Source organism: Micropterus dolomieu, linkage group LG20 (genome assembly GCF_021292245.1).
Source record: "Micropterus dolomieu isolate WLL.071019.BEF.003 ecotype Adirondacks linkage group LG20, ASM2129224v1, whole genome shotgun sequence".
In the NCBI taxonomy this organism is placed as follows: domain Eukaryota; kingdom Metazoa; phylum Chordata; class Actinopteri; order Centrarchiformes; family Centrarchidae; genus Micropterus; species Micropterus dolomieu.
Genome location: NC_060169.1, coordinates 25,334,640 through 25,349,915, shown reverse-complemented (window position 1 = coordinate 25,349,915; position 15,276 = coordinate 25,334,640). Strand labels below are relative to the sequence as shown.

Sequence of the window (15,276 nt, the reverse complement as noted above, 5' to 3'; positions counted from 1 at the left end):
GAAACTACTGGTGTACTGAGCAACAGACGTCCAACAGGTCGGCCAAAGAAAACAACAGTAGTTGATGACAGAAATATTGCGAGAGCTGTGAAGAAAACCCCCAAAACATCAGTAAGTGATTTCACCGGTGACCTCCACAGTGCAGGGGTGAAGGTGTCACAATCCTCTGTTGGAAGAGGACTCAGAGAGCAGAAATATAGAGGCCACACCACAAGATGCAAACCACTCATCAGCAGGAAGAATCGGAAGGCCAGATTGAAATTTGCAAAGAAGTACAGAGATGAGCTGCAAAAGTTCTGCAACACAATCTACTGGACTGATGAGACCAAGATTAATTTCTAACAAAGTATTGAGAAAGAAAGGAACTGCTTATGATCCGAAGCATACAAGCTCATCTGTAAAGCATGTTGGAGGTAATGTCATGGCTTAGGCGTGCATGGCTGCTTCTGGAACAGGCTCGTTAATATTTATTGATGATGTAACTGATGATGGTAGCAGCAGAATGAATTCAGAAGTGGACAGAAACATTTTGTCTACCAATTTACGGAGAAATGCATTGAAACTAATCGGGAGGAATTTTATCATGCAGCAGGACAATGAGCCAAAGCGCTCTGCCAACAAAACAAAGGACTTCATCAGGGGGAAAAAGTGTAAGGTTTTAGACTGGCCAAGTCAATGACCTGAACTTAACCCAATAGAGCATGCATTTCACCTCCTTAAGAGGAGACTGAAGGGAGAAACACCCCGAAACAAATAAGAACTGAAGGAAGCTGCGGTAAAAGCCTGGAATAGCATCACAAATGAAGAATGCAACAGTTTGGTGATGTCGATGGGTTGCAGGCTTGAGGCAGTTATTGCAAGCAAGGGTTAAGCCACCAAATATTAAATGTTATTTACTTTAAGATTATTTGTTCCATTACTTTTGCTCACCTAAGAATGCTGTGGTCTAATACAAACGGTGATATGTCCTAAGCTGTTTAACACATCTAGATGCGAATACTCTTGTCTCATACTCATCTTTTGATCTTAAACCCAAATGTCTTCAGTGAACAACATAAACAAAGGAATTTGCCTTACTGTTCCAATACTTTTGGAGGGGACTGTATTTTGTGAAGTTCACCGGTCCCTCTTGCAGCAAAGCACCCACACAACATGATGCTAGTGTTCTTTGGCCTGCAAGCTTCTCTCTTTTTCCTACAAACATTGTGTTTGGTAATTAGACTAAAGTATTAACCAGACTTGCGGAGTTCCACAATTTTGTGAGGCGCTGGGTTTGAAGGTAGGCCTTGAAACACATCCACAGGTACACCTCCAATTGACAGAAGCTTCTGAAGGCATGACATAATTTTTAGGAATTTCCCAAGCTTTTTAAAGGCACAGTCAACTGTGTGTACACCTCTGGCCCACAGGAAGTGTTATGAAGTGAACTGTAAATGAAACAATCTGTCTGTGAACAATTGATAGGAAAAATTACTTTTGTCCTGCACAAAGTAGATGTCCTAACAGAGTTGCCAAACCTATAATATGCTCACATGAAGTCTGTGGAGTTGTTAAAAAAAAAAGTTTTAATGTAAAGTGTAAACTTCCAACTTTAACTGTATTAAGAACATGTGTAGGGGCCCTGCCAAAGACTTTGGAAAACCCAAATACCATTTTTTTGTTTTTACATTAAATCTAATGTAACTTAATTCCCATAGCCATGCGGAAGATTTAAGCCTTCGGGACAGCTGGACCCTAAAGCTCATCATATACATTAGTACAGTGAAATTAAAGAGTGCATGTCAGTGGCATGTGTGTTAGTTACTGACACGCAGAAATGTCTCCAGAAAGGTTTGTTAAAATAATAACAAGTACAAGAGAATTTTGCATTTGCAACTTCACGCTATTTTTTTTTTTTAATGTGACTGTAAAATGTGCCTTTAAATAACAACATTCAATAATATTTATAAACATAACACTTGAAAGAACAGAGTGTGAGCAGTACATTAGGATATAAAACACAGCTGAACAGGAATTAGTCAGACTTCTTTTTATTAAGCAGAGTTATTTTTCCATTCCTTACTATCCCACATTAAGCCTGATATTAGTCCATAATCCTATTACTCCCAAAATAAAGGCATCAGCTATTCCTCTTCTCATGTCCTCCACTGGGCGACGTCCTGGCTACTTTCCCTTTTGCCGACTGCCCCATTCTGGTCGTCTACACAAATTCAAGTATCGAAAGTACATTATTGCAATACTGTCCCGCTGCAAATGCAAAATGCTTTAAATACTATAAAACTGCAAAAAATCTCCCATCAGTGCATACAGCTCAAGAAAAACAAGGAGTTATCAAATTTGCCTGATCCGTCAGTACTCCATGTCTCAGACATGAGTGATCCCACTCCCACCCACGAGTCCCTTCCCCTTAGAAAAAGTTCAAATATTTACATTTTTAATCCCATTAAAAATGTAAAAAAAAAAAAAAAAAAAAAAAAAAAAAAATTGAGTGCACTGCGCCACACGGCTAAATATCAGCAAAGCTCATCCGTTCTGTGCTGTTGTGACCTGCATTGCTCCAAAGTCCTCGTCTTCCTCCAGGCTGCGTTTGCGGCTTCCTGTTAAAAGAAATGTGGAAACAAAAGAATATAACTGAACACAACACATACGAGTTTAATAACTGTAAACCGTCCTGTCATTCAGGACTGATTAATGCAGTAAGTTACAAAATCATCTACAACGCGCATGCTCTCATTTGCTGGAAAATCTGCACGAGAGCTGGATTCAAAAGAAAAACTATCAGCATAAAGAGTAGCTTTGTATAAATGTGCGACCACCTTAAACATTATCAGTAAACAATGGTGATAAATATTGACAGCCATCCTGTGAGTCAGACTCAACAATGTGCCAAAGAAACAACTAATGCCACTCCATGCCTAAACTTTAAGCTACATTCTCTCTTGTGCTCGTCCACTGAGAAAAAGTAACTGAAGAGACAGGTGTGGCTCATCAGGACTGGGTACATTATGTACAAACCTGGCATCCCAGCTTGTAAGGAGAAGGATCTGCCAAGCTGCATCGGTGACATCATTTTAATAGTCAATTTGGCTAGGTAGATCGCTTCATATTCCTAGGAAACAAACACTCATTATTACAGTTTTATTAAGAGTTAAGTAGTTAACCTCATTTCTACGCTGAAAGTCACTGCAACAGCAAAAATGACTACGTTCAACACAAATAAACCCCCTGCCTGGAAACTGTCGTGGCGAATACCAGAATATCTGTCACACAAGTTTTGTGAACAAAATAAAGCATTTACACCCACCAGCTTTAAAATGTAAAATTTATATGACATCAATTAAAAACAATGTGCCTTCACATGTGCACAAATACATGCTGTGTCACTCTACTCAGAGACCACTCACCCTAACGTTACTTGCGAGCCAGTTATCCGAATAATAACCGGCTTGCTAAATGTGTCCAACAAAGGCTGGCTAAAAGACTGCCAAGACAGAATATGCCTACTTCAGATAATAATTTCTGCAGTCACACCATCACTCAGAATGTGACCACATACTGTAAAGTAACAGGTCACCTGAATGAGCCCGTTTCAGGACGCAGAGGTACTTCTACCTCCATCTTTGCAAACATGTATATATATATATGATCTGCTGCAATATTGTTCCCGCCCCAATGCTCCACATTGCTTTCCTTATAAAAGGTAAATTTAGAGCCATGGATGATGACTCATTTTGCTACAGCCATAATTTATACAGTCACACCCTTGGCTTTTAAATTTAAAGACCTTGACACAGTATATTTTGTTGACTAACAAGTTAGTAGTGCATTTATTTATAGTAACAAAGAATGAACTGTACATGTTCACCTATTGATTGGACGGTCATGTAAGACTGCTCAGAATGTGAAGCCCTTTGTCTAGAAGTCAACACTTGCCTGTAGCTGATGCACAAAGCCCACATTGGGGTTGATGCAGAACCTCCTCTCCTGGACGTGGCTGAATGCATCCCTATAGAATGAACATAGCAGGCCTCTGACACATACAGTTTATTTTGTGAAGTTTTATATATTTACGCTTACAGTAGATACAAATACAATTTCACATGTGAGTATTCTAACAGGGTAAAAACAGAAAGCCATCATTTGATGCGAGGGAAAAAACTTCACCTGTATTTCATCCCAAATGTTTCCATAAGGTATGCAATCACTAAGGCAGCACTGAAAGAATAAGTAAAAATGTTTAATATTCATAGCTGCTCTAGTCTCAGAAGTAAGTCAAGGAAATAATAAATACAATATCCAAGGATATGCAGATAAGCATAATGAGATACAATCCATTAAATTAAGTCATGTGCTATTATAAGTAAATAAATAATAAATATATTTTTTTAAATAAAGCAAATCTTACCTTCTTGATATCCCTGCATTACCATGAACAAGTACCTTTCCTAAAATAGCAAGACAAGAGATTGTTTTGCACATTGTTGATTGTTTTCCACTTGACATTCTGAGTATAAAAATGGAAACTGCATGTACCCTTACCTCCTGTTGCTAAGCAGCTATCAATAAATTCTTTAGTCTGTTAGGAGGAAAACAAAATGAATGAACCTTTCAGTCAACGAAAAGTTTGTCTAGATGGAAGTAAAAAGCCCACTTTGTAACTCACTGTAGGGAAACATCGTATTATATTTTCCACTGGATTGTCCGCAATATCTAACACAAGGTATCTGCAAAGATACAACAAGCAAGAAAGCACCTGATCATATTTCCCAGTTTACACAAAAATGTATTTAGCAGTTCACATCAAATATTGAAGTCTGTAAGTGCAACGCACAGATCAAGCGAGTTCTTACTCACCTAAATGTATGAGGGAAATTAGGTTTGATAAAATTGGCTTCAATGTCTTGGCGGACACACACAATATGCGTTACACCCTGTCTCTCAAGAATTGGCAGCTAGACAAAGAGAAAGAAGTAATATAAGATATACAAATATGAGCCAATGTCTCCAAGTACCAATGGTTAAATTCAAATAAATAAAAAACTACCTTGCTTTTCATTGCAGCAGAATAGGGACCTAAAAACAGTCCCGGTAATATCTCCTGAAAATAAAGAGAGCAGGATGTCACTAATACCACCAGCAGTAACTGACTTACTAGTACATGTGCATTATGCAATATAACTTAACCATAATTGCATTTAGCAGCCGACAGCATAATCTGTTCAACATCCGCAACCAAGACAGACCTCTATCAAAGTTCTGGGTATGGGTATGAAGGAGTGTTTACATTATGCAATAACATGATAGTTAACCTGAGAAGCATCCCTGAGTCCTTCAGACTTGGCTTGCTTTATGCTGGGAGGCTTTGGCTACCAGGAGGTAAAAGATAAGATGAAGAACTTGGAGATATTTCTCCTTCATAATTAGCAGGGACAGGATCTGGTCTTGGCCATCAGTCACAGACACTGTGTCTACGTTTCCTTTATGGAGTGATTTCTTCAAAGCTTAGGGTACCATATTAAGCTGAGACAAGTGTTTGAATAGTTTAAGGTTTTAGTACTGACTATGTCCATGTATGCAAGTTGTGCCAAGATCGTCTAACATTGTAATGTTGTATGTATTGATTTACCGCCCTTTTGTTCTACTTCAGGGAGCTGAGGTTGTAACATCACAATTGACCGGAGGATTTTGTATTTACATCTGTTGTCAGAGAGATCACCACCAAGATATCCTGGTCTGAGCCTCCACTTCATAACAACACACGCAAGGCTAGAAACCACCAGTTACATGTATGTATGTCTTTATCACAGTATAGTATATTAATTCAACTTATATGTAAAATAATCACATTGGTATTTAATGCAATCAGCTGTGCTCGAGATGTTATACATTCAAGATATTCAGAAACTGCTATAAAATGTGGGAAACAAACCCTGGAGATCCACATATTTGCTGCGTGGTGAACCAGTGTCAACAGAAACAGGAATATGGACATTCTGCAGGCAAGATTTTTCTTAGCGCTGCCAACAATAGACGCATAAACATACCTGCATTTCTCGTCTCATTGGATAAGCCCAGTCCTGTAAAAGGGGAATTTAAAAACAAGGTTAGAAGCTGAGGGAAAGTCTGCTAGGTAGCTTTGTTGATGTGACAGCTACTGGAGGCAAATCAACCCCGAGACAAGAGTGAGAAAATTAGTACCAGTTGACTCTGTGAAGCTACATACGTGGCTAATGTTTGGAGACTTGTCTACTCAGTGTTGGCACAGTGAACAGTAGCGTTTGGTAAGCAGACAACTATTCAAAGACAGACACGAGAATGCTTCACAGATCCACATTAATGTTGTACGCCCCAGAACACACATAATTTCCTGCTGAGCGCATAGTTCATCTGCCAGACAATGAGGCTGGAGAGGGAGGTTAGCTCAGATTAGCCAGGCAGACACAGTGGACGTGTCGGCTAACGCAGGCTTCTGTGCACTCACCAGAAGGTCCTCCTTGGTCGCGGGCAGAGACGGGAACTGAAGTTTGTTGTCTTCATCCATTCTGCTGTCTGTTCGGGCACCGCCGAACCGGCTCCGCGCGCGGTGTCGATGTTTCTGGCGGCGGGGTTAGCTGGACAATCGATGCGATTTGTTTTGAGGATCCACATGCATGTCCGCCATGCTGCCCCCTGACAGATGTGTCACGTGACCGCACGGCAGATGGCAGACGGATTCGTGGAAAGGAGAACAACGGCGACGTCTCGCGGTCGATTTATGAAGCGCACGGCGTTCTAGTCAGGATCATAAAAAAGTCAGGGTCAGGATGTGAGAAGCTACTAATGGTGTGCAGAAGGTTATTAGTCTAACAAAGACATTTTTTATTATATACATCTACTGTGTCATGATCACAAACAAAAATGTACAAAAAATCTGCTCAAAACAAATGGTCTTGAAGCAGTTCTGGCACTATTTATTTAGTAGCCTACTGTTTTCTATTTTATCTTGTTGCAATTAGTTTGCACATTGTATCTACCTTGTTTTTACATTGGTTGGCTATTTATTTATCCATGTATTTATTGTCCTTGATTTTAATTGCTTGCAGTGCAATTACACTGAATCATTTATTTTTTTTTATCTTTGTCCTTAGAATAACTTCTATTTTCATCAGATTCAGAAAAAGCTTAATTGACAAGTAGTGTTTTACACATATGAGGAATTTGCTATGGTGATTAGGTGCTAGACATAGACATAAACATACCATTGACATAATAGGTTTAAAAATATATAAATATGGAATAAACAGATGCTAGGTATAAATGAATTATTGAACTATGTGTAAAAGGAAAACAAAACAAAGTGGCAGTTATTTACATGTGGATTAATCTGGATTTGTGTTATCCAAACATATTACAGGGGGAGAGGATTTGTGTGCGTGTGTGTGTGTCTGTGTGTGTATATATGACGAAATATAAAAAGAATAATAAGGAAGAAGGGTAATATGCATTATCATCTGATTTTAGTCAACAATTAACTTACTGATATGTGGCAGTGCTTATCTACTTGTACAGTACCATGTTAAAGTTTTAGAATATACTGTATTCGTGTGTGATTCTGAAGTCTGTATGCTGTTACTGCTTATTACTGCAGCCTTGCGTGGCACTGTTGCCGAAGACAAATTTTCCTCAGGGGACAAATAAGTTTATCTTTATCAGTTAAACAGAACAGTTAAAACAACAGCAATAGCAACAAAACATTTATAAATTGATAAAATATCTAAATGTTACCAATTACACACTCTTCAAACTAAAATTTACATTCAGATTCATTTCTCCTTAATCAATGCCAACCCCTTTAAAGTTGCTAGGATGAGATTACACACATTTTGAATTATTATTCAAGACCATTTTAAATAACCCCTTTTTGAGTCAAACTAATCAGATCAGATTAAGCTGCTATTTGCAGATATTATATTAAACGATAAATAATCAAGATAGGACCTCTGCGTTTTTTCCCCCTTAGGCCTTCACATTACTCTTCAGAGATGTAAGGGTCAGTGTTCACATAGTTAGCATAGGCTACACATTCACACTGTCAGTATTTAAGTTGCTAGCTCCAGCTAAAAGCTGTTTCTAGCCACATCAGTATGTGTGACTTTACCACAACTAACCTACATTAACAACAGTGCCTTCTTTGGACAAGTCAATTTCGTGTTTACTTGTTTCAAAAAAAACAACCCAGAAATGTGTAGAAGTCCATAGAAGTCTATAATCCTATTTGTTCAGATCATATATAAGACACTCTCTCAGTGAGGGAGTGGAAGTAATTATCATGCTTTTGGCTAAATGTAAGACTTAGAAATAGAAATAATTTTGATGATCACTTATGAAATTAAGTTTAGTTTTGTGGGCCTGCATCAGTGCAATATTTGAATTTTCTGTCACAAATTGAAAATCTTAAATATGTAGGCTATGGGTTTGGACGATACATTTTAAGGTGTACTTACTAAGTACACTTTAGTTAATTTAAGTGCTTAAAGCAGGCAGCGTTTTAAGACAATGCCATAGCTCCATGTGTGCAGGTATGTTCATGTCACTGCTCAGCTCTGCTTAAAGACCCGCTTTCAAGCATGTCTCCAAACATCACCACTGCATGTAACCAGAGCTAGTAAATTCACATTAGAGATGACCAAATAGCCTGATATCATCTAAATGCAGATTACAATCATTATCAACCCACACACTTTCCCTGAACTCTATTTTTTTTTCTGCCCTCATCCCTCCATCCGCCCCTGCTTTATAATCACTTCAACAATGACTGATGATGAGAGAAAATAATCACTGAAAATAGAGAGCATGAATAATTTGTAGATGCTTGTTTAGTCTCTCAGACGTGTCATCTGTTTGTTGTTGTGTGACAGCGGAGCATTTTGTGATTTTTGTTTACTGACTGGTCCGTGGGAGGGGACGGCACTTTTTACACACATCAGAGGGAGATGTAATCTCACAGCAGAATGGGCTTGCGTGTGTGTGTGTTTTCCTATGAGTGCATGTGTTTGTGTGCCTTAGTAACATCTCATAGCTTTGAAGCACTACTGGTCAGCATGCAAGGTGTCACTAAAAGTAATTTCTTATCAGTGGCAGGGGCAGACACATCCCCTACTGCTGCTCTTCCACAATCACACACTCCTTGAAAAAGAAGCTTTGAGGAATGGAAATTACATGAACTTCAATTTCAAACAGTTGTGCATGCACGCGCAGCTATCTTCTCTCATCATTACTTCCTTCTTCACAAATTTTATCATTGTGCTTAACATTGTTGTCTCCCTGTGAGATAGTTTCCCTGTAGTGGCAAGATCCTGGCTAAAACAGCTCTTTGATATTGTGTTGTTCCAGGCTGAATCAGAAATTAGCAGCATGCCAGATTTCTTTGGCAGAAATTCTTTGGCAAGAGATGAGGGGGAAAAACAGAGGATACTAGAGGAAAGAGGAAGATGAACAAAGAAATGGACAACAGCAGGGTGGTTAGATACAAGCAGGGTATGGTGGCAGATTAAATTGTCTGATCAGATAAAGAGTTATAGGAGAGACAAGAGAAAAAGGCAATAATCAAAGACCTAGGATTTTATGCATTTATAACCATGACTGTGTGTGTAGACTTCTAAACTTGTACTATTAGATTATTATTTGTCATGATTTCCACCTCAATTATGTACAGTCCTGCTCATTCTGCCTCTCTTCAGCCACATTTCCACTTTCCTAGGCCCCTTCAGAGTTATTTTGTACCTGTCCACCAGATGCCCTCTGACTTTTTTCCTTTCACTCGAGATCCTCAAGCACACCACAAAGCTTGTTTTTATGTTTTTATCAACTTAGAAATATAGCAAAAATTCGATCTATGTTAACTTTTAAGGACACCGAGACCATTTTACACGCCTTCATCTCATCACGCCTGGATTATTGCAACAGCCTTTTCACCTGTTTAACCCAAAAATCTATTGATCGACTCCAGACTGTCCAGAACTCAGCTGCCAGGCTTTTAACCAGAACAAAGAAATATGACCACATCACCCCTATTTTAGCTTCATTACACTGGCTCCCAGTATGTTTTAGAATTGATTTTAGTGCTTGCTCTTGGTGGGAATTGTTGGGCTTCTGTAAATAACCAGCACGTACCTTGAGATCCTCGGGCAGAGGTCTGTTGTCTGTTCCAGGGTCTCGACTGAAAACTAAAGGGGACAGAGCGTTTGCTGTCAGGGCCCCGAGGCTCTGGAACAGCCTGCCCGAGGAAATCAGGTCGGCTGAGTCAGTGAACTCTTTTATGTCTCTTCTTAAAACATACTTTTATAGGAGAGCCTTTCCCGATCTTATTTGACTTTATTTTACCCCTTTTATTTTATTCTGTTTTACTTATTTTATATTTATCTTAAATGTGTATTTTGGTCTTTTCAATGTTTTCTTGCTTTTATCTTGTATTGTTTTTGTATTATTGTCTTTACACTTGTTAAAGCACTTTGTAACTTATTTTTGAAAAGTGCTCTACAAATAAAGAATATTATTATATTATTATGCCTAAGCTTCCACTCCCATCTCCCCACCTGCACCTCATTCCATTGTCAACTACTCATATATACTGCCCCAGTTCCATTGTTAATTTTTCATTCTTTCTTGTAATTATGTTAGAACTTCTCTTCACTTGAAATAGCATGAATTGATGTGACTCTTAACATCACTAAAATTAAATCAGTACTCATTATATTTAAATTACATCACTGTGCTAAACAGATTAAATGCATAACATGGATGTCATTAAGCCTATTTTAGGGGGGCTGCAGCTACCCTAAAATGTTCCAACGCCCCCCCCCCAAATAATAACAAGATAAATAAATGTTCATATTCATATCATATTGATAAATACGATACAATAATACAAATTTAAGTTGGATTTATTGGCTTAAAATTATTGTTCTCATTGTTTCCTTTGCTTCACAATTTAAACCCCTACTGTGGTCGGATGCTAGGACCGGTGCCGCTGGTTGCAAAAACTCAACATGGCGGTGCCCTATCGGCCATTGTACTAGTCTATCCTTCAATTCACTGACCAGATATTTGAAGATATTTTACGAGAGAGAGAGAGAAGCAGAAGATTGGGAGAGCAACTGATTCTGAAACTGATGATACACGGGGCAACTTTTTTAGCAATGCTAATTGCTGAGCAATATTTCTCAGGCACTTTCCCACAGAGAATGGGCAATACATTTCTATCAGTATATACTTTAGATCGATCATGGCCAATTTTTGAGATCCTCCATTCAGAATGCTTGCATACGATCCCGTGACAGGCTTGGAAATTTCATAAAAAATTCAAACAAGATGGCGGCCTCTCTACGGGAGTGTAGCAAAGAAAAGGAGCTTCAACTTATATCTTTTTACGCTGGTAAGTTGTCATGTGTCAACCCAGAACAGGGAATGTACCTCATTTAATGCTTAAAAATACCAACAGATATCCAATTCAACGTGCCCCAGTTCTAACCAGTACATTTCATTGTGAAAATTGCTTTATGCATATTTCTTTTTATTATAATGTCTATTATTGTTGTAGTAAATTAGTAGTCATGGACAAAGGCTACATTATGGCAGAAGCAGGTGTAGTTTTGAAGCATGATAAACTGTGTGTAGCTATAGACACTGCTCTCCATCAGCTCAGTGTCTGCGTGGTTCTCTGATGTACTGACTTCACATCCGGAGCCCACAGCATCAACACGGTCTCATCCCATGGCATCCAATACAGAAAGCCTGACAAAGCGCCAGTATTGGATGCCCTGGGATGAGACCGGGCTGGCTGCATCGTGCACTAATTTTAGTCTGTAAATGTTAGCTGTTAGTGCTTTTTAAAGCAATACTGTAATACACTGTAGCTTCAGCCATGTTAAAAGATCGTGAATGCATTAAATAATAAATAAATTAGTAGCGAAGTAGCGCTTAATGTATTCAAACGGAGTAAACGTTTTCTCTAAAAGTCTACTCAAGTAAGAGCAAAAGTATAATGTATTAAAACTACTCTGACAATTACAGGTTCCTCAGAAAAGTTACTTGAGTACATGTAACGGAGTAAATTTGTTGCTATCCACCTTATTATTCCACATTGCTTCATAATACGTGATGATATTTTGAGAGAGTGCCATGTCTTGATCCCTTTCAGTTGGTTTACAGGAAGGGGTGGAGCACAGAGGATAACCTTATCAGTGTGACACACCTAATACGTAAGCACCTAGAGGACCCCAAAGCGTACACACAAGTTTTATTTGCAGATTTTAGTTAAAGGTTAAGTATGTAAGATTTAGTGGCATCTAGCGGTGAGGCTGCAAATTGCAACCAACTGTCATTCTACCACTGCCCCATCAAAGAACGTAGGACAGCTATGGTGGCTGGCACAGCACAAAAAGTGTCTCTTCTGAGACAGCAGAGAGTAGCCAGTGAAGAAATTAGGTTTCTTTAGGTACATTTATTAAGAAATTATATTTACTTAATTATTCAGTAAAACCATATATTATTGTGACTTGACTACTGACAGATAACATGGAAAATGTCAGCCAAGAGTGTGAAACACCGTCACTGTTTCTGCACCACAGTCTGTGCAATACGACTTAATTCCTATACGATCCAATGCCAAGTAATACCCTGGTTGGTATTGCCGAGACCGATACCAATACTAATACTTTTTACATATTTTATTTCTAGTTTAATATCCCCCCTCCCGTTTCTGTATTTATGAGGGAAATAAAGAGTAGGCTGTAGGCTTACCAATTCCAAATAATAGCTGCATAATGACAAGACATCAAACTACTGTCATATTCTTTAATTATAATAAAAATATCCTGATTACAACTGCCACTTCATAACATCATCATATTATTGTGACTTAAGCTTCTAATACTATTCAACTTTACCTGCTTGTACAGAAGCTAATCAACTTGCAAATAACCCTCCTTATTATTAAATGGTTTTATTTATTTTTATCAAATAGAACCCAAAAGTTGAGGTAAATGGCTCCCTTTCAACAATGAAATATTGCAGTACAGGAGTGCCTCAGAGCTGCGTTAGTTCTCCCCTTCTATTTAGACTGTACACTAATGACAACAGGCTTACTGTTTTATTTATTTATTTTAATATTTCATTTTCATTTTCTAACACACACAAACACAACTTTTACTATTTTATTTACTTATTTAATGATATGAGATTAATTGTTCTTATGTAATTTATATGTAGCTTTGGCAATACTGTTGTTATACATTCATGCCAATAAAGCTGATTTGAATTGAATTTAATTGAATTAATGAATTTAGCACACAGCCTAACTGTCATGTCATAAAGACGCTATTGTATTAAGTTTGCTGGATGCCAGTAATTACCCCTCTGTGTATCACAGGAAGATGGCCACCTTTAAAAAGCTGGTGTGACAACCACTATCTCATGCTTAATACCAACAAAACTGAGGAAATGCTTTTTGACCGCAGGACTGTGTGTGTTCATGACCCTGTGATCGTGAATAATAGCGTTATTGAACAGGTGTCCTCCTGCAATTAGATCTGGGTATTATGGTGGACGACAAATTGGGCTAGAGCGTCCAGGTTGATTACTTATGTGTCAGACTAGCCAAAATAATTCATTTGCTTAGGAGACTTCGATTGTATGGTGTTCTTATTGAGATTATGTTAACCTTTTACAAGGCTGTGATGGAAAGCTTTGTAAGATATGGCATGGCTGCCTGGTTTGGCGTCCTTACTGTATGGTCTAAACCAAGACTCATAAACATAACAGAAACCACCATGAAAGTGATGGGCATGAACGATCTACAGTAGAGAGTGCTGTCGTCAGGCATGCTAACAAAATCTTAAATGATCCTTCACATGCACTATTTTCTGATTATGAGTTGCTGCCAACAGGAAGACGAATTAGAGCTAGTAGATACAGAAGTAATCATTTTAAGCTCTCTTTCCTCCCCAACTCCATTTCTTTACTCAATAAGCAAATCCCTCGTTGATGGCATGAGGCAAGTTTTTAAAAGGTATTACGATTACAGACAGTTTGGATATTATTGTACTGGAACTCCAGCTGATCTTGGATGATTGCAGGCCTTGATATTTTTAGCTTACTTATTGTTATAAATAATTAACAGCTGTATTTATTTATTATGGTAAATAAAAAAATATGGTAAAGTGCATTTATATATTATCTTACTTATTGCAACATTGGATTTTATACATGTATGGTCTACTGATATACTTTTTACTTTATACTTTTGCATTTTCTACATCCACACTACTGTGTTTTCGTTTTAAAAAGCAGACCTTTTGCTTTTGCAAACAAAAACACAATATTTTTGCTGTTTCTTACCAGCTGGTTTTGGATCTAAAACAAAATCAGTTGATGGTGACTTTGTCTTCTAAACTCTTATTTGTTTTACATAATTAAGAGTAAACACAATTTCACATGCAAATCAGCACAATCAACAACAACTAAAACATAATTATTAGGGATTCATTTACATCTACACTAAACACAAAGTACTTTGTCAACATTTGTTTGGGCACAAAATAATCATTTTTGTGTCCCGTAGAATGATAATATATAGTGAGGTTCAGAGGGTTGGGAGTTTTAAAATTCACTTTCTACTTTGTAGTCCTGCGTTATAAATCCTCCCTGCCTATTTGACTGTTAGACATTTTAGTGGGAATCATCAACAAACATCTGTCTATGTTGTTGCACATCCCAACAGGGCAAATACAAGTTAATGGGATTTCACAAATCACAGAATAACACTTGCCTCTTTTGAGCCCGTTAAAGCACACATTAAAACCACATGATATACTTAACCCTGGCTCAGCTGAGAATTCATACAATCTATGGATCACAGAATCTGCATGCAGCTCTCACGGTGTGCTGCACATTTTGAAAGAAGTTCTATGTGAAACAAAACTCGGTGTCCCCTTTTTTTAAATGGCTGAATTGCTGAGTGACACAGACATCATCACGAGTGTGACTAAAAGATAATTCAAAACCTCTGCAAGTAATTTTTTATTTTTTTTATTGGAGGATCAACTGACTTTAGGCATCACATATGTTGGTGAGTTATTTTGAACTGAAATATACAGTATAAATCTGAAAAGTGTCTCTACTAGTCAAGTCTCCACAGAAACTGGGACTCTTGTTAAAATTAATTTTAATCAGGTCAAACTGCTTAAATGCAGAATTTGTTGCTTTTGACTGCAGAAACATATAAATATGTACCATCTT

General features: G+C 37.9%; 1 protein-coding gene across 2 annotated transcripts; it reads right to left on the bottom strand.

The window, feature by feature from the left end:
• Nucleotides 1–2,014: 2,014 nt before the first annotated feature.
• On the bottom strand, nucleotides 2,015–6,720 carry styx (serine/threonine/tyrosine interacting protein). 2 transcript variants are annotated; one of them, XM_046033640.1, is made up of 12 exons: nucleotides 6,482–6,720; nucleotides 6,045–6,077; nucleotides 5,045–5,098; nucleotides 4,855–4,952; nucleotides 4,664–4,724; nucleotides 4,540–4,576; nucleotides 4,406–4,445; nucleotides 4,165–4,215; nucleotides 3,934–4,006; nucleotides 3,016–3,109; nucleotides 2,548–2,597; nucleotides 2,015–2,200 (listed from the first exon to the last, which is right to left on the bottom strand). In XM_046033640.1, exons 1-12 carry the CDS (start codon nucleotides 6,539–6,541, stop codon nucleotides 2,120–2,122), a joined length of 732 nt encoding a protein of 243 aa, XP_045889596.1. In that variant the 5' UTR covers nucleotides 6,542–6,720; the 3' UTR covers nucleotides 2,015–2,119. The 2 variants fall into 2 exon arrangements, with proteins under 2 accessions (XP_045889596.1, XP_045889597.1); XM_046033641.1 differs by having other exon boundaries at nucleotides 2,015–2,597.
• Nucleotides 6,721–15,276: the final 8,556 nt, after the last annotated feature.

Excerpts from the sequence above, each read along its gene's own strand:
- styx (XM_046033640.1), bottom strand. The coding sequence starts at position 6,541 with ATGGATGAAGACAACAAACTTCAGTTCCCGTCTCTGCCCGCGACCAAG. Across the intron at positions 6,078-6,481 it reads CGACCAAGGAGGACCTTCTG|GACTGGGCTTATCCAATGAG; the intron begins GTGAGTGCACAG and ends CCCCTTTTACAG. Across the intron at positions 3,110-3,933 it reads GCTTTGTGCATCAGCTACAG|GAATATGAAGCGATCTACCT; the intron begins GCAAGTGTTGAC and ends TTTGTTTCCTAG.